At 37.1% G+C, this 19,924-nt stretch overlaps 1 protein-coding gene across 1 annotated transcript; it reads right to left on the reverse strand.

The window, feature by feature from the left end:
- Positions 1-5,252: 5,252 nt before the first annotated feature.
- LOC111692229 lies at positions 5,253-10,491 on the reverse strand. Its single transcript, XM_023456102.1, has 2 exons — positions 10,264-10,491; positions 5,253-10,199 (listed from the first exon to the last, which is right to left on the reverse strand). The coding sequence occupies exons 1-2, from the start codon at positions 10,489-10,491 to the stop codon at positions 5,253-5,255; spliced, it is 5,175 nt and encodes a 1,724-aa protein (XP_023311870.1).
- Positions 10,492-19,924: the final 9,433 nt, after the last annotated feature.

Consider the following 19,924-nt stretch of genomic DNA (forward strand, 5'->3'; position numbering starts at 1 on the left):
CTAGCAATTTTTTTTCCTTTAAAACTTTTCGTTTATAAAAAAATAAAATGTATTACCATTCAGCTCACACCGTATATGATTGCAATCAATCAAAGAAAAACTAAGTGTGCTGCTGTCATGCCAGTTGTCACAATTAGCTCTTCTGTAAGTTGTCACTGTTATCAGCTAAATACTTTTTGGGTGTAAATTATGCCAAATTTTACTAATAATATTATACATATATGTAAAACAATCGAATGACACCAAAAGCTAAATACACGTTCTCGCACCCAAATTATTATGACGTTCTATGCCCAACTGACCCCGTATATTTCCAATTATTGTATGTACACTCTGGCACCGTATATATTAAAATTAGTTTTAATCGCGTTTTCTGCTAGATAACCATAACTATATAAACCGTCAGATCTAAGATCGCAGAGGCGGCGGTAAAAAACAAACCACAATAGAATACATATATTTTTTAATTTTAATAAGTACATAAAATAAAATAAAAAATAAAAGAATAGTTTACATCTTTGCTTCTTTCTTTTTCAAATATTGAATTTTATTTTTAATTTGGGCAACAGTTNTCATGCCAGGTTTACTAGCAAGCCTACATATTAGGCCACAATTTTTTGCTAACACTACAATTAATAATAATATATCAGGTTACAGTTTATACTAAAATGCAAGTCAGAACTTGTACAAAACAGGTCTGAACCAGTGGAGAACAAGTTTGGACCTGCAGAAAACATGTCTTAAATTGAGGTGACCTTAACCCCAGACGACCAGAGGTCATGACCTTGACCCCAGACGACCAGAGGTCGATGACCTTGACATGTCCTTGACGTGACCTTGTTCCCAGACGACCTGAGGTCGATGACCTTGACTTGACCTTGACGTGACCTTGACCCCAGACGACCAGAGGCCATGACCAAGACTTGACCTTGGCGTGACCTTGACCCCAGACGACCAGGGGGTCATGACCTTGGCGTGACCTTGACCCCAGACGACCCGAGGTCATGACCTTGACTTGCCCTCGGCGTGACCTTGACCCCAGACGACCAGGGGGTCATGGCCTTGACATGACCTTGGCCCCAGACGACCAGAGGTCAATGACCTTAACGTGACCTTGGGCTACAATGATGCAACACCGGATAAGAATGATGCAATGCTGTTTGGAGGTCATTGCCCTCGAATGATGCAATACCAGATAAGAATGATGCAATGCTGTTAAAGGAAATAATATATCAGGTTAAAGTTTATGCTAGCGTGGCAGTATTAAAGGAAATAATATATCAGGTTACAGTTTATGCTAAAAAACAGGTCTGAACTTGTAGAAACTTGATCTCGAATGCTGCAATACCAGATAAGAATGACGCAATGCTGTTTGGAGGTCATTGACCTCCCCTTATTGTGATTGAATTTTAAATTTACCACCAACTGGCCATGTGACGTCACTTCCATGCCGCCATGACACTTCTTGTATGACGATACTTCCATGCCGCCATGACACTTCTTGTATGACGATACTTCCATGCCGCCATGACACTTCTTGCATGCCAACACCCACTCATCTCTTGCACAACGACAATGCCCACAAGAAGCCGCTGAAGGAGCGCGCCGAACTCGATAAACACTGACTATGTGGTGACCTTGACCCCAGGTGACCTTGACCCCAGGTGACCTTGGTGTGACCTTGACCCTAGGTGACCTTGGGGCGACCTTGACCCCAGGTGACCTTGACCTCAGGTGACCTTAACCCCTGGTGACCTTGGGGTAACCTTGACCCCATGTGACCTTGCCACGTCACTTCCTGGTCCAGAACCGGCCTATTATATCTACTGTAGCGATTTGTTTTCTCATTTTAGCCATCTTCATCCCTTGTCAAAATCGCTTATCTTGGTGGTCGGGAAATTATCAGGGAAGCTTTCACGCTGAAGGTGCCAGAGTGTGTCCTGGACACTCCATCTCCACTTCCACCTTGAAACAATACGAATCAACTTTTAAGATGTGGTGGGAATTCTGTCAGGACCAAAACATTAATGTACTTCAAACAAGTATTCCACAGGGCGAGTCATTCTTGCAAATAATATTCCAGCAGAAGAGGTATAAAAACGGGACCATGAATTCTCACAGATCTGCTCTTTCCCTAATTTTACTGGAAAATATGGAAACGGATTCAATCATCACACGATTTATGAAAGGTATATCAAAAATGCATCCTTCTCAGCCTAAATATATCACCACTTGGGACCCAGTATTAAGTCCTCACGCGTATATAACCAGCAGCTCACCCGGTCCGCATTCCAATCCGAACACGACCGTCTTCGTCGCCCCAACCCATTTTCCCTACAGTACGCCGCTAGCTACGGCTAGGCTTACAACTCAGCTGTACTTGTATAAAACCCCAACTGTTAGCAGACAGGGACGAGGCAACTAGATCCTGTTCTCGCAACTCCCAGACTAATATCGAAATTTAACGCTGATTATCAACGTAATATACTGTAAGTAATCCCATCTATTTCTATTAAAAAACTTTATTATTCCTGGAGCTCCAGCCGAGGACAACAGCAGCCGCCAAATTATTCTTGATTTAATAATCTTGTTTACAACCCCAAAAAAGCGTGTATTAAACACCCAGAACTAGTGATAAACCATCTAAAACATTTGGGTAATAACTTTGAGCTATCACTCAAAGAGCTTTCATACAAATTGGTTAGCCTATTATTGCTAGTTACAGGCCACCGGTTGCAAATTCTTGCACTAATTCGAAAATCAAACATCATAAGAACACCGTCCAAAATACAAATATTTATAACGGACCCTATCAAAACGTCAGCCACCAATAGAATGCAGCGTTGTCTTCATTTTACTGAGAATTCTCTTTTGTCTACACTGGATGCTTACGAAGATAGGACACGATCACTGAGATACCCAGAACATGACTTCTTGTTTCTGACGCACAGGAAACCTCACGGTAAGACAAATAAACAGTCACTCAGCAGACGGATAAAAGAAACGTTGAAAGTGGCTGGAATAGATACCAAAATATTTAAGCCTCACTCGATTAGACATGCGTCGACCCCAATTGCATACAGTCAAGGCATATCAATAGACTGCATTGTCAAAACTGCAGGGTGGTCCGAGGAATCCACATTTGCAAAATTCTACCACAGACGTATTTGTCACGACACTGACTTCGCCAAGGCAATCCTTAGTTTGAGTGGAAAATGAATTAAAGAAATACGTTAATTTGGTTTTCCGTTTCGAAGTCACTATCGTAGAACAACCTGCACTTTAGTTGAAAATAAGCTGTGTCTGTTATCATTTATTATACAAAATATGTAATGTAAATCCATCTCAATAAAAATATACCTATAGTTTATTTACCAAGGATTTTTCTCTAAATATTTCGTCACGAACTTAGGATACAATGTGCCTTCAGCTTCAAACATGTGAAAGAATAGTAATCGCATCACGTCTCTAAACAACTATGTTGTAAAAGGTGATATAGAGGATTGGCCACTGAAATATAATTGATGATCAAATGAACTTACCTGTGTGAAGTTCGATCACAATTATATGAGGCGGCCAATTCGAATATATCACCAACCCACCCAAAACCGAAACAATAAACTATATATAACTGAGACATACAAATAGTTATTATATAATTAGCGTGTTACGACACGGTTTAACGAAGGAACACCTCGGATTGCGATTACTTACAGGATATCTAACGAAATGCAAGCTAAGAGCCAACCAAGTAGAGAGCAGATGGGGAAGTGGGAGTAGAGATGCTTTAAATATAGTGCGCGCTAAGTACTACAGGGTGTACTACGTGGTAAAAGGTGATATATTCGGATTGGCCGCCTCATACAATTGTGATCGAACTTCACACAGGTAAGTGCGTTCGATCATCAATTATAGATATGGAAAATATACATTCCGAACTTTTATCTGGTAAGATTTGAACTGAGTCTGAGTTTGATGTGATGTGAGAGTCCTCTCTTCAGTTAAGTGACGTCATATTTACATATTTAAAAGAAACACCATAATGAAATTAAACTGAGATGAAACTAAATCCTAACCTAACTAAAATATAATTATTTTTCAAATTATTTCAATTTATTTTATTTTATTTTTTATTTTATTTTTTAATTCTACAAAAATTATAACTGAGGTAAGTATTTTGCAGCTTGAAATGCTATAAATATAATGTAAAAAATACTTCTAATTCATCTGGCCCTAAACGAAGAAATTTGCATAGGGTGGTAACATCATATGGATACTATTTTTTTATACGATGATCAAGAATATAGAGAACATTTTCGACTAAGTCGTTCAACTTGCAATATAATAATTGGTTATTATAATTTTTATAATTAATATAAAATAGCCTTTCTTATGACATTATGGTACCTTTCCAATATGGAGACCTTCAGAAAAATTTCTGATAGGTTTAATGTTAGCAAAGGCTCATCTCACCGAATTATTTCTAGAATTATAGAATATTTAATTAAGAAAAGCAAAGAGTTTATTAAATCGCCAACTATTGAAAGGTTAAATAAAAAAAAATTGGAATTTTATGCATTACAGGGCATTGATGGTGCAGTGGGGGCAATAGATGGTAGCCACATACCCATTAAAAAACCGAATACAAAATATTCACACGAATATTACAATAAAAAAGGAGACTACAGTATCCTTATTCAAGGTGTATGTGATACTCAAAAGAGGTTCATAGATTTTTTCTGTTTGGAACCCGGATCACTTTATGATAGTCGACTCCTGAACAAATCTGCACTGTATGAAAAATGCTCAAATGGATTCTTGGGTAATAATTTTTTAATAGGTGTGTCGAGACACCAAACAACTACCCGTCGTTAACTGCCTTCGACGGTCTCCTTTTCTATTTGCATAAAGAGGTAACACGGTGATAAGAACAATACTTTATTTCCAATGACGTTTTATTTACTTTTTCATGACATCTATTTTTTTTATATCTACTCGGTTTTTTTCTTCTTTTTCTAACAGAATCTACTAACGTAACCTAATCTAAATTCCTAACATCCTCCCACCTGAGGAACCTTTTTATTAACACAAAGGTGACTCACAAATAAACAAAGGAAAACAATATTAAACAGGTTACAAAATAGGAGGCATTACAGGTATCTTTTTGGCATATGAATCACTCGACCACTTCGCGAAATTCTTTCGGGTGCTCTGCTCTTTACACTCATTCCCGCACTTCCATGATCACAAGATTACTCTCCTTGCTGATAATGGGGGGCGTCTTCTACTTCTGCATCCGGATGATCTTGCAGGGATGAGTCTTCATCTGCCGTAGTGACAATCAGACATTCCAGAGGGTAGATTCGTTGTATAGGACGTAAAAGTTGCCCTCGCTCTGTTTTTACCCTGACGAGTCGAATTTTTCCATCAGTGCCAGGAATGATCTCGATTATTCGTCCAAGAGGCCAGTGTAAACGTTTATCGATATCGTTGCCTACAAGGACTACTTCTCCAAGTGTAATTGGTCGACTTGGCCTTTTATTAAATTTGAGTTTTAGTTGACCAAGATATTCGCTTCGAAAGCGATGACGGAGATCCAAACTAATTTTTTGTCGATAACGTAGCTTTCGATTGAGTGAATTCTGGTCTATAATATCACAATCAGGTAAATCACTATCTACCAGGTCTCTCAAAAACATGGATGGAGTAATAGGTACCAAGTCTTTCGGGTCATTAGAGATACAAGTAAGTGGTCGTGAATTTATCACAGATTCACAATCGCATAGTATAGTCATTAAATCCTCATAATTAAAACTAGAGCGACCAAGAACCTTTCGCAACATTTGCTTCACAATACCGATCAAACGCTCCCAGAAACCGCCCCACCAAGCCGCGGTAGGTGGGTTAAACTTCCATTTTATCCGTTGGGTAGAGGTTTCTCGGAAAATGGTTTCCCAGTCTAACTGCGATAGAGCATTCTCAGTCCCTACAAAGTTCGTACCGCAGTCACTATAAATTACTTTAGGTCGACCACGTCTCACCACGAATCGTCTAAAAGCTTTCATAAAACAAGGTGACGACATAGATGTGCACAACTCAAAGTGTACAGCGCGGTAAATAGTACATGTAAACATACACACCCATGCCTTTTCTCCTGTTTTAAGGTATAATGGTCCTGCCATATCCACTCCTGTCACTTCAAACGCCACCGCGTCACGCACCCTGTCCTTAGGTAGTGGGGGAGGTTCAACAACAAAGTGTTTAGAATTATACCTCTTGCAAACAACACACTGAGATAAAGCTGATTTGACGGTGCGTCGCCCTCCTAGAATCCAGTAAGATTCACGCAGCAAACTAAGAAGTATCTGGGGACCAGCATGCGACTTTTCCTTGTGCATTTGTAATATCAGCTTCTCCACAACAGGATGTTTAGAAGGTAGTATCATGGGAAATCTAAAATTTTCTAGGTCTTCCCTTCTCGAAATTCTTGTTTTCAGTCTCAAAATACCATGTTCGTCACAAAATGGCTTTAAACCGCTTAACCTCTTCTCATCTTCACCTGAGAAACTCTGAGCCTGTATCATCTTAATAACATAAGTTTCGCCCTTATCCATTTCATCCGTAGTTAATTCACCTCTGCGCCTTTCTTCGGGATGTTTGAGGTTATAACAAAACCTGTATATCCAGGCTACCATTCTTATAGTCCTGGTATAGCCAGAGAAATAATCAAGATGCCATTCATCAGCCGCTGAACACAAAAGGGTGGTGGCTAGTTTCCTCTTTTTCTCCAGATTAATCTCCAGCTCGTCGCAAGCCAATTCGTCAGTTGGCCAACTATCCGGACTTTCATATAACCATTCTGGGCCCTCCCACCATTTTGACTCCAATAAGTATTTAGGCGAGCAGCCTCGTGAAGGTAAATCAGCGGGTTTTTTTGAACCAGGTATGTGTCTCCATAATTTTGGATGAGTTAGCGCCCGAATTTCTGCAACTCTGTTCCAAACGAATGTAGCCCACTCTTCTTTCCTTTGAATCCATGCCACAACAGTTGAAGAGTCGCTCCAAAAATAGGATTCGATTTCGCCATTCAAATTCTTTACAGTTTTGACATATAATCTGGCACCAATGGTTGCAGCCAGTAACTCCAGACGAGGTATGGTTAATTTATGAAGCGGAGCAACTCTAGCTTTTGCCGCCAATAAGTGAATAGACACATGACCTCTAGTTACAATTCTGAGGAAGATAACACATGCAAAAACACTTTTACTTGCATCGCAAAAAGTGTGGATACTGACATGTCGCACCTGATCAGTTCCCCCACCGATCCAACGTGGGATCTCTATCTTGAAAAGATATGGTAGGTCTCTAATCCACTGTCGAAATGCTTGCTCCGTTTCAACATCAACTGAATCGTCCCAGCGCAATTTCTTCCCCCAAAGACATTGCAACCATAACTTGGGCATTAGAGTAGCAGGACTCGTGAACCCAATGGGGTCAAACAATCGTTGAGCCATTGAAAGAATTAATCGCTTCGTTACAGCTATGCCTTCCAAATCCAAGTCTCCTGTCAACGAAGTATCATTGACCATTAAAGTGTCTCTTGTTAAACACCATTTCAGACCGAGTACAGGAGCAAACGCTTCTTTCTCGTGTTCTTTTCGAGAGTGCTCCCACCCTCTGAGTTCAAATTTACCCTGTTTCATTATCATTGTTGCTTCTTGAATGAACTGCCTCAAACTGGTCTCATCCGGAACACTTGTGATGCAATTATCCACATAAAAACTTTTCGACAATTTAACGACAGAGTCTACTGTATAGGGAGTATCAGTTTTCGTACACATTTCCAGACAACGGTCAAGATGATATTCAATAGTTTTTCCCAACAAAAATGGACTACAGTTAACTCCAAACACAACTCGTCTGTGTCGATAAGTCTTTTCTTTTCCGTCTGGCCCTATCCATAAAAATCTGAGAAAATCTCTATCGCTGGGATGGATACCGATTTGAAGAAAGGCTTTCTTAATATCTGAAGTGACACCTATTTGATTTTCTCTGAATCTCAACAGTATCGAAGGAATTTCTTCAATTAGATTTGGGCCCTTCTCTAGACAATCATTGATCGAAGGTGTTCCCTTTTCATGAGCAGACGCATCAAAAACAGGACGTATCTTGGTAGTACTTTCAGGTTTTACCACAGCCCTATGAGGCAAATAATGAACTGGTAAAACTCCTACATTATCTGCAAACTCCTCTATGATACCCATCGAGAGCCATTCTTGTAGAACCTGATCATACTCTTCCGTCATGTTCTCGTTCTCTAGTTTTCTAATAGTGGACTGTAGTCTCCTTTTTGCGAGGTTATAATTATCTGGGAGTGGAGGGTGTCCGGCGATCCACGGCAGCCTGACTTCATACCTCCCGTGATTTATCTTCACAGTACGCAAAAAGAAATCCTTAGCATCATCGGCTAGCTCCTCCTTGGTTTTCCTTTCTGAAGGTTCGGTAATACCCAAAACATCAAGCCGCCATAATTCGGTGATGGATGCTTCTTTTATCAACAGGGACAAGGTTGTTAATGCCAGGTTGGAATATTCGATGTTCTCCTCAGTAGAAATTTTACCCATGAGAGTCCACCCCAGACATGTCTTGATAGCAATTAGTCCACATTTCAATTCTCTATAGTCGCCACCATAGATTTTACCAGCCACATCTGCTCCAAGTAACAGTTCGATTGGTCCAGGTTCATTTACATCAGAAAGTTCAATATTCAAACTGCGAACTTCTTCCATCCAAGTACCATCGAAAACTGGTAAAATATCGGTACAAATAGCAGGCTGGTCAAGAACTTCAAATGTCAAAGAATAGCTATCCTTGCAAACAGTAACATCATAGCAATTGTGAATTTGTGTCATGGTTTTTCCGCCAAATAGACAATGGACAATACTTTCTGTTCGTTTAGGTCTATATCCTAACTTCATGGCTGTAGATCTTAGAATATAGGACCTCTGGGACCCACTGTCGATTAAAGCGCGCAAAACGCAAGACCTTTCTCTGGCGCCTTTCAACTTTACCCTTAGAGTCTGTAAAAACACGTGATGTCTAGTACAATTAGTAAGAGTCTGTTCCGTAACAGGATTTACATTGTCCTCAACGGCTTTATTCGAAGGTAATTGTGGACACATAATTGGTACATGTGATCGCGAACAAATCACGCAGCATAGGCGCACGCGACACTTTTTTGCCATGTGACCTGACATAAGACACCGAAAACACGCTCGTTTGTCTGTTAACTGTTTTCTCCGATCTTCTAAACTGATTTTACGCGCTTTCACGCAGTCCTGACTCTTATGCAGATTATTACAAAAAACACATTTATTCGCGTCGCAGTTTACTAAATCTGTAGCCGAAGGTAACGCTACCCCAACTCTATCCATTTTTCTCTCGACCCTAGACTTGGCACCGCCATGACCCGGTGAATGTCCTGCAGATAACCCAAAATTTTCTGTGACCAATGTAATTCTTTGTTCATTTTCGACTTCATTTTTTAAAAATTGCATTAGGCTTTCAAGTCGATTCTCTAGAGAAACTTCAACAAGAGACAATTGCCGAGGCAAATTCGTCGTGCTGCCAACCATTTGAACAGCTTGTGCAGTACGTTGCCAAACACGTAATAACTCTTGTGGCAAGCAAGACTCAATAAGGGGAAAAAGTAATGCGGAACATTTTTCTGAAGTGATGCCTAACGTTTCGAGTGACCTGATTTGTGTTTCGATTCTATCGTACAATGTACACAAATCCATCTTATCTTTCGAAACTGCATTATTTAAAATTAAGGTGAGAAGTTCCCTTACATAAAACTCAATTTGAAGATCTTCTCTCCCGAATCGTGATTGCATGCATTTTATGATTTTACTGTAATTTGCTCCAATCACAGGAAAACTTTCGACAAGCTGTCTAGCTCTAGAATTTGGTACAGTTGCTTGTAACAAATATTCAATTTTATCATGATTGTCAATTTCTGGGTCCTCGTGTACTTTTTTAAATTGTGCCCAAAAAGACAGCCAGTCTCTGATGTTGCCGTCATAGCGCTTAAATTCTATTTCAGGAAGTTTGAATTTTCGCTTTCCTAAATTTCCATTATCCATGACGGGCCCTGACATTATTGAGACGTGATCATGATCATCTTCTGCCTTGCTTCCCTGACATTTTTCCAATGTCATTCTTAAATCAGCATATCGCTTTTTATATGTCACAAGCTCCTACCTTATTCAGCAATTCTTCTTCGGTACCATCGTCTAACAGTAATTCATACAAATGGGCATCCAGCTCCTTCAAATCGTCGCATTTCTCGCGCAAAAGCTCCCATGTAACTTGAGCCTTTTGCAAATCTACAATCTGCGCCGATAAAAGTTGTTCCAGTTCGTTTCCCAAACGTGTGAAAGCACCGCGAACTACAGCTCTACTGTTCTTTTTCCTGTCCAATTCTGCCATGATTAACTGGAGGAATATCAACGTTTTCAATATACGTTGTATCGAGCTAAGTCTTTTGCGGTCGTATTTCTTACGAATATCTCGTCCTTTTTTATTAACCTCACTTATCACAGAGTCCTGTCACGGTCGCCATAAACTATGTCGAGACACCAAACAACTACCCGTCGTTAACTGCCTTCGACGGTCTCCTTTTCTATTTGCATAAAGAGGTAACACGGTGATAAGAACAATACTTTATTTCCAATGACGTTTTATTTACTTTTTCATGACATCTATTTTTTTTATACCTACTCGGTTTTTTTCTTCTTTTTCTAACAGAAACTACTAACGTAACCTAATCTAAATTCCTAACAAGGTGATTCCGCCTATCCATGTTTCGAATGGTTGATTTCGACCTTTAGAGACAATTAACAGAAAATCAGAAAACAATTAATTACAAACTCTCTTCAAATGCTTTCGGTCTCTTAAAAGGAAGGTTTAGGAGACTTAAACATTGTGAAAATTACCATTTAAGTTTTGTCGTAAAATGTATCACAGCAGCTGCAGTTCTGCACAATATAATATGTATTAATAATAATAATGATGTAACAGACGATGTAGAAGAAACTATTGATAATAATGATTGTGTGAATTATATTACAGGAATGACAGAACAGTTATCAAAACGTGATGCAATTTTTGCTGAAATGTTTGCTTAATGTATTATAAATAAAAAACTTTTATTAAAATATTTTATTTTATTACATATAACTACTTCTTCACAAGACATAAAAAGTAAAAACTGACAACCCCTTCAGTCTCTTGAGGTATATTTGAATGATAGAAAACTAAATATATTTATATTTATAAAACCTCTCATCTAGAAAAAAAATAATGATAGGTACGAACTATAGCTATAAAAATACTTACCTATATGTTTCTATCTTTCAGTAGGTTCTTCCAATACTTTCACCTTTCTTTCTTCCATTTTTTTATATAACTCATTTCTGTCTTGTTTGTTTCTAATATTTTCTTCGATCGTAAAGTAATCGTTCTTCGAGAACAAAGAATTTCTCTATACTCCATTTTAGTTCCTAATAATATTTCAATTTTCTACTGCTGTGTAACCTATTTTAATTAAATAATAATAAAAACTGTCAATCAATAACAATGCTATCATGACATTATCTGTCACTGTCACGGCCTACCATATAACATTGTCCATGAGTAATTAGGCATCTCACGGCCTAATTAGTGAGATTTAGTTAAAATACCTATACGCATTGTTGCACCGTTTCTTTTTTGAATATTTTGCCTACAAGGTTGGCAGCACCGGCAGTGCCCCCACCTAGTGTAGTTGGCTACCCCGCCATGCTACGGTTCCGACAAGACTCGCTTGATATGTCATAGTATACACACGTATTGTACGTTATTAAAATATTTGTTATTTTACTAAATAAATTATAAAATAAAACATTCAAAAGTGCATAAACACATCAACATATGGTCCTTCAGAGCGTGATTATCACCAGCGATCAAGAATTTTAACTATGAGCGAATTAGCTGAGGCAGGGAAGCGGCGTGAAATTTGTCCACCTGCATCGAACAAACAAACACTTGATCCCAGAAGAGCGGCCCAGCACCAGTGGAGAGCTATAGTAGAGGTGGGTGCGTTCCATATCATTCTTTTCTATTTCATATCCATTTATTTATTTGTGCTAGAATATTAAATATGGCCGATCAATTAAAAACACATAAGGCAAAACGGGCGGTTATTCGATCCGCAATAACTCGATTTGATACCTTCCTAAGCAAGTTTGTAGCCGAGAAAAATACTGATTATGTCGTTTTAAAAACGCGTATGGAAAGCATATCTCCTTTGTTAGAGGAATTCAATAATATTCAATTCGAAATTGAAACGTTAATTGCTGGCGACGATGAAGTTGTTATTCAATCAGATGAGCGTGAAAACTTCGAAGAAAATTATTATAGGTTAATTAGTACAGCTAAAAATATTATATTGCGTTCTCGCGAATCTATTGAGTCACTTTCGTCAAATGAAAGTATTTGTTCACAACAAAGTTTAAATAATGGCCCAAATTTGCTACAGAATGCTAGTGCCACACAAGAATCTCGTATTTTCAATTCCAATAATAATCATCCAGTTATGCAAAATAACTGCAATCCAGGTGATCAAAATCTTGACATTAAATTACCTGAAGTAAATTTACCGACTTTTGATGGTTCTTTGCATGATTGGCTCTACTTCCGAGACACATTTAAATCTGTTATTCACAATAAGCAAAACTTATCGGATGTAAACAAATTGCATTATTCTCGCGACTCGCTCTTAAAGGTGAAGCAGCAGAAATCTTGCGTGACCTTCAAATATCTGACGATAGTTATGGCGTAGCTTGGAAAAACACTCGATCGGTACGAAGACGAATCGGCATTAATTTCGCACCATATAAAAATATTATTTAACTTACCCTTGTTAACAAAAGAATCGCACATTGGTATTCGTCAATTACATGATGCAATGACGCGTAATTTATCCATTCTTAAAAAACTTGGTGAACCCATTGAATATTGGGACACTTTAATAATACATTTAGTTTATACAAAACTTGATACTTATTCTAGGCGTAAATGGGACGCAAAAATTGCTGTAATTAAAAAGCCTACATTAAAAGACTTGAATCAATTTTTAACTGAAAGATACAAAATATTACAAAAATCTAAAGAAAATGATGTATATTCTCAAGATTCTGTCAATAAAAATAAATATAAATCTTGTCTTGTGCATTATGCAATAATGAACATACAATTCAAAATTGTCCAAAATTTCTTGCGTTAAGTAGCGTTGAAAAATACCAAGAAGCAAGGCGGCTAAGATTATGCGTTAACTGTTTGCGTGATAATCATATAACGAAACATTGTAAAGCCCTTAAATGTAGAAAATGCGGAAAGGCTCACAATACACTGTTACATTTTGAAAATTCTAAAGGTGACATTCCAAATACTTCTTCTGATAGTAACACTCAAACAAATTCTGAAAGCGCAGCTTTCAAATCAAGTATCGCTTTCAAATTCATATTGTTCTTTAAAAGACAAAAATTGCATTTTGCTTTCAACGGCTGTAGTAAATATATTAGACCATGCGGGTAACTCACATAATTGCAGGATTCTACTAGATAGTGGATCACAAAACAATTTTATCACTAAAGATTTTTGTAATAAATTTAATTTAAAATCAGAAAAAATTCAAATTCTCGTTTCAGGACTTAATAGTACAACCTCAAATATTAGTTCTAGAACTTTCGTTAAAATACATTCTCGTATAAATTCTTTTCACACGACTTTGTCTTGTTTAATTATTGAAAATATTACAAACAGTATTCCCTGTATAACATTTGATAAAAATGATTTAACTATACCACCAAACTTGTTTTTAGCAGACCCCAATTTTAATATTGCTGGAAAAATAGACATGCTCATAGGAGCCGATACATTTTAGGACCTCTTATGCGCAGGGCATATAAAACTTGGACGCAATGCTCCGATATTGCAAAAAACCAGTTTAGGTTGAGTTGTTTCTGGACCGATCTCATTAGAAAACATTCCTAAAAACAATGTAATTTGCAATTTGAGTATAAACATGAATTCAGACGATAATCTAAACATTTTAAGTAAACAGTTACAAAGATTTTGGAACATCGAAGAGTTATCACCCTGTAAAAGGCATTTATCTATCGAAGAATCTTTTTGTGAAGAGCATTTTGCAAAACATACAAAACGTAATGAATCGGGCAGGTTTGTAGTACGATTTACATTAAAGGAACCGATTTCTAAGTTAGGGGAATCAAGAAAATATGCTGAAAATATATTTATTTCTTTAGAAAAAAGACTTTCAAATAATCCTGAATTGAAAACACAGTATTCAAAATTTATACATATACATAAATCATATGACATTAGTGTCAGATCTTGAAACAAATACAGGGTTCTTTCTACCGCATCATTGCGTATTAAAACAAGATAGCACGACCACGAAACTTCGCGTAGTTTTTGATGGCTCAGCCAAATCTGCAACAGGCTATTCTTTAAACGACTTGATGATGGTAGGTCCGACTATCCAACACGAGTTATTTTCAATATTAATTAGGTTTCGTCAACATAATTTTGTAATAGCTGCTGCTATAGCTAAAATGTACAGGCAAGTACTGGTCAGTAAAGATCAACGTTATCTGCAAAAAATATTATGGCGTGATGAACCGTCTGAACCTTTTTCCGTTTATGAGCTAATCACAGTGACTTATGGAACTGCGTCGGCGTCGTATTTAGCCATAGGATGTCTCCATGAAATTGGTCATCAAATATCCATCCAAAACCCTACTCTTAGTTCAATAATTTTAAACGACTTTTACGTAGATGACCTATTGACTGGCAGTACGACAAAGGAACAAGTTATCCAAACTAAGTCTGATTTAACAAATATTCTGTCTTCATATGGGTTCCAACTTAGAAAATGGATATCAAACTGTCCTGAAATTATTTCTAGCCAAGATAGTGGTTCAGATTTTATTAACTTAGGGAATAATGAACTGTCAAAAACGTTAGGCCTATTTTGGCAACCGAAACAAGACATTTTGACTTATTCAGTTAAAGTAAATGAATCAATTCAACCTGTTATTAAAAGATTAATTTTAAGTTCAATAGCCCAAATATTCGATCCTCTAGGATTATTATCACCTACTATTATTACTGCAAAAATAATATTACAAAAACTTTGGCAATTGCAAACCTCATGGGATGAATCTGTACCCCTGAGTCTTCATACAAAATGGAATTCTTTTAAACAGGATTTAAATGAGTTAAATAAGCTAAAAGTTCCCAGACATACACTTTGTTTTTCACCTCAATCAATTGAACTCCATGGCTTCGCTGATGCGTCGCAAAGCGCTTATGGTGCATGCATATACATGAGATCTCTTGATAATAAAAACAAATTTCATTGCCATTTGCTTTGTGCCAAAACACGTGTAGCTCCCTTGAAAACTGTAACGATTCCCAGACTCGAACTTTGCGCAGCTTTGTTATTGGCCGAACTAATGAACAAAGTAAAATCATCTTTAAAAATAAAAATTGACAAAATAATTTACTGGTCAGACTCGACAATCACTCTTTCATGGATAAATGCGTCCCCTCATATGTTTAAAATATTTATTTCAAATAGTGTTGCACAAATTCAATCTTTGTCTGAGCCTAATCAGTAGCATTACGTTTCGACTCATGAGAATCCCGCCGACTTATTGTCACGCGGTATTACATCTACTGAATTATTATCATCCACATTGTGGTGGCATGGACCTAAACATCTTTTACTTATTGATACTGAATGGGAAAAAAACACAAACATAAAACAATCTATTGAGGAACTTCCTGAATTACTTCCTAAATCATTAGCATTAACAACTGTTGTTAAGACAAAGTTTGAAACATTTCCGCAATTAGCAAAATATTCAACATTTAATCGTATGCAGCGAATACTCGCATATGTATTGCGGTTTATCAATAATACTAAGAGTACAACTAAATACTCTGGTCCTCTTAACTCGTGTGAACTAAATAACTCATTAAATTGTCTTATAAAAATCGTGCAAAATGAAACTTTTTCCAACGAAATTCAAGTAATAAAGAAAAATGGTCAAGTGAATTCAAAGAGTAACTTGTTAAATATGAACCCCTTTATTGATGAAAAGGGTATACTACGCGTCGGAGGGCGTCTTAAAAAATCGAATTTTAATTATGAAAAAAAGCACCCAGCATTGCTGCCAAAAGGTCATATATTTTCAGTTTTAATAGCCCGTCACGAGCACTTACGTTTACTGCATGTGGGGCCTCAACAACTACTTGCGTCTCTGAGAGAGAAATTTTGGCCTTTATCTGGTCGCAATTTAGCACGAACAATTGTACATAACTGTATGAGGTGTTTCAGATTTAAAGCCAATCCTGTTAGGCATATCATGGGTGAGCTACCCACTGAAAGGATTACGCCTACACGTCCATTTCTTATTTGTGAAATAGACTATGCTGGACCTTTTCTACTAAAGGACAGAACTACTCGAAGTTATAAAACTGTTAAGGCTTACATTTGCTTATTCATTTGCTTTTCCACTAAGGCTATTCACTTAGAACTTGTTAGTAGTCTGAGCACGGATTCTTTTTTGGCAGCCTTAAGGCGTTTTGTAGCAAGAAGAGGCAAATGTGTCAAAATATTTTCAGACAATGCTACCAACTTCATAGGAGCAAATTCTCAATTAAAGTTTTTCTTAAAAAATTCACATCGCGAATTACAAACTAAGCTTGCTGGGGAAGGTATAACTTGGAATTTTATTCCTCCAAAGGCACTTCACTTCGGAGACCTGTGGGAGGCCGGAATAAAGGCCGTTAAATTTCACATGCGCCGAGCAGGGATGGGCGGGTAGACAATGTCGACGTAGACAATGCAATTGTCTACGCGTAGACAATGATCTAGATGAAGACTTAATTTGGAAGAGTCGACAATGTAGACAATGTCGACAATGTCAACAATTAAGAAACTCTCAAAACTAGAAAAAGGTGTGTTTTTATTTTAAACGAAATACCCTGTATATTATTTAAATTTTGAAAAATAATCTGCTGTCAGAAAAAATAAATGAATGGAAATGTAATTTTCTTAGATATGTGATGTCGACTATTTTAAACACCCTGTATATTATTCAAATTTTGAAAAGAGAACCCTTTTCTCATTTAAACAATTCTAAGTAGGCAGCTGTCAAATGAATGTAACATTTGTCTAAGTTATTTCAAATTTTAGACACTAATGACATCTAGTATTAAAGACAGTTGCTGTCGATATTTAAATTGTTTTAATTATTGGTAAAAATGAGGGTACACTTGTAGTAAGTATATGGGGTACACGCACTGAAAATAAATGTGAAATACTGCATCTGTATTAGGTTAGGAATATTATATTAATAATAACGCTGGATCAAGTACTAAAGCAAGATATAAAGCATAATATTGTTGATAACTGTTTTAACAAAAATTTCACTATTTGAAACGTAAAATACCTAAACAATTAGACCAATGTTGTATTGATCGACAGTTACTTAGAATTACCTAAACGTACCTATTGTATTAAATCGTGAAAAGTTGAAAGTAACTATATACAAAGTGTGTATTTTCTTATATCCGAAAAGTGCCTTTTACATTTTGCATAATATACTGCTGTTCCATTTAAAATAATCGGCAGTGTTTCACAAAAATTTAACATTTCTGTTAAATTTGCTTTACGTCCGCTCATTTTATGTTTATGTAAAAACAGCCAAACAGAAAAAGTTGAGTGATGAATTGAGTACAGCACAAAATAGATCATACGTAAATGTAACGCAAATATAATATAGGTTAGATTAAACTGAAATTAGAGCGCAAACTCCGCTTTGTCTACATTGTCTACATAGTCTACGTTGTTTACATAGTCTACGCGAAGTCTACACGTAGACGTCGACAATTAAAGTCGACACGTAAACGCCCATCCCTGGCGCCGAGTAATCGGTGATACCCCATTATGTTTCGAAGAATTTTGTACAGTTCTAGCACAAATAGAGTCCTGTCTGAATTCTCGACCCTTGTATGCCTTGTCAAGTGACGCCAATGACCCTTCTCCTTTGACACCCTCGCACTTTCTCATTGGAGAAACTCTCACTTCAATACCGGAGCCTGATTACACCGACCGAGCTAACAATCAACTGAAGCGATTTCAACTTCTACAAAAAATGTTCCAGTCATTCTGGTCCAGATGGAACCAAGAATATATTACTCAACTTCAAACACGAGCCAAGTGGAAGGACACTTACTCCGATCAATTGAAACCAAACGTTCTCGTTCGCGTTAAAGAAGATGGACTGCCTCCCTTAAAATGGCTGATAGGAAGAGTCATCCAAGTGTTCCCTGGTCCTGATGGTGTTATCCGAACTGCGACAATAAAAACATTGCACGGAAATTATAAACGACCTGCAGTCAAGCTGTGCATCCTTCCGTTACCTCCAGAGCCAGACGAAAGAAGTTAAAAGCCCGAAGGCTTTCAAGAGGGGCGGCTATATTCCACCGTTTCTTTTTTGAATATTTTGCCTACAAGGTTGGCAGCACCGGCAGTGCCCCCACCTAGTGTGGTTGGCTACCCCGCCAAGCGACGGTTCCGACAAGACTCGCTTGATATGTCATAGTATACACACGTATTCTACGTTATTAAAATATTTGTTATTTTACTAAATAATTTATAAAATAAAACATTCAAAAGTGCTTAAACAAATCAATACGCATTTTGGACCATATCAATGCTCGACATGTCAAAATATATTACAACTAAATATGTAAATCCTTACGTAATTGGAAAAAAGGCAGAAATGCCCGAAAGAGGTCTAACAATTACAAGATAACTTATTTTCTTAATAAAAAACATTCTTTCCTTTTTTAATAGTATCTCGCTTTATTGTTAGAGATGGACCCAACAAACCCTATATGACTATGCTCGAGAGAGAACGTTCTATTCAATATGTAAAAATATACAGGGTGTTTCATTTAAATTAACAAAGTCCGCGGCCATTTAGTTTTGTTTGCACTTTATTTGTTTTTCAAATGTCATTTTCGAAAAATTCATAAAAAATCATGCAACTTTTGTATTTTACATTTTTTTATAACTCTTAAAACAAAAAAGTTAAAGGGGGGATAGTAGAATAGCTGTGCCGATTCTGCTCCACAATTCAAGATGGCGACTGGAGCAGGATCGGCATAGCTTTCAGTCGGCTACGTCACATCGGCTGACGTCTGCGCGGTAGAGGTTGATGACCGTTCGTGAAGACTAGAAGTATTATTTATGTATGGATCTATTATTATTAGTAGGGTTGTTGATGATTTTTTAGCATTTCTTCCGATACAATGAGTGGTCAAAAGCGGGTTGTGTTTAACTTGGATAATAATAAAACTTATATACTTATGGACCCTGATGGCTGGTTTGAAAAGGCAAGAAAATCAAATTGGATGGAATTGATCAGTGATAGAGCTCACTTTCAGAAAAGAATTAACGATGTATCATTTACTATAAGTAGTATTTTAGATAATAATCATCGATCGCGTATTTACTATGAAAGATTTTGTTAACATATTTCTAACTATAAAATAAAGTTTTATACTCATATTTGTGTATTATTTTGAGGATACCTAACCTGTCTGGTGTGTGTGTTGCTGGTATAAAAGTAGGTGACTTTAGATTTCTTCAATCATTATTACATTAGAATTGTGCTGAACAGTTTTATTTATTGATTGCAATATGCCTGTTCCAGTAAAGTATAAGTGCATCAAATGCGGAGGAGATTGCGACCTACCAAACAGAAAATGTTTCCCATGTGAA

This window comes from Anoplophora glabripennis, unplaced genomic scaffold (assembly GCF_000390285.2).
Source record: "Anoplophora glabripennis isolate ALB-LARVAE unplaced genomic scaffold, Agla_2.0 scaffold1128, whole genome shotgun sequence".
Lineage (NCBI taxonomy): Eukaryota > Metazoa > Arthropoda > Insecta > Coleoptera > Cerambycidae > Anoplophora > Anoplophora glabripennis.

Bases quoted from the DNA above. Each gene is read 5' to 3' on its own strand.
- LOC111692229 (XM_023456102.1), bottom strand. From the start codon at position 10,491: ATGGCAGAATTGGACAGGAAAAAGAACAGTAGAGCTGTAGTTCGCGGT. The intron at 10,200-10,263 runs GTAGGAGCTTGT...GAAAAATGTCAG, and splicing joins AAGAAGAATTGCTGAATAAG to GGAAGCAAGGCAGAAGATGA.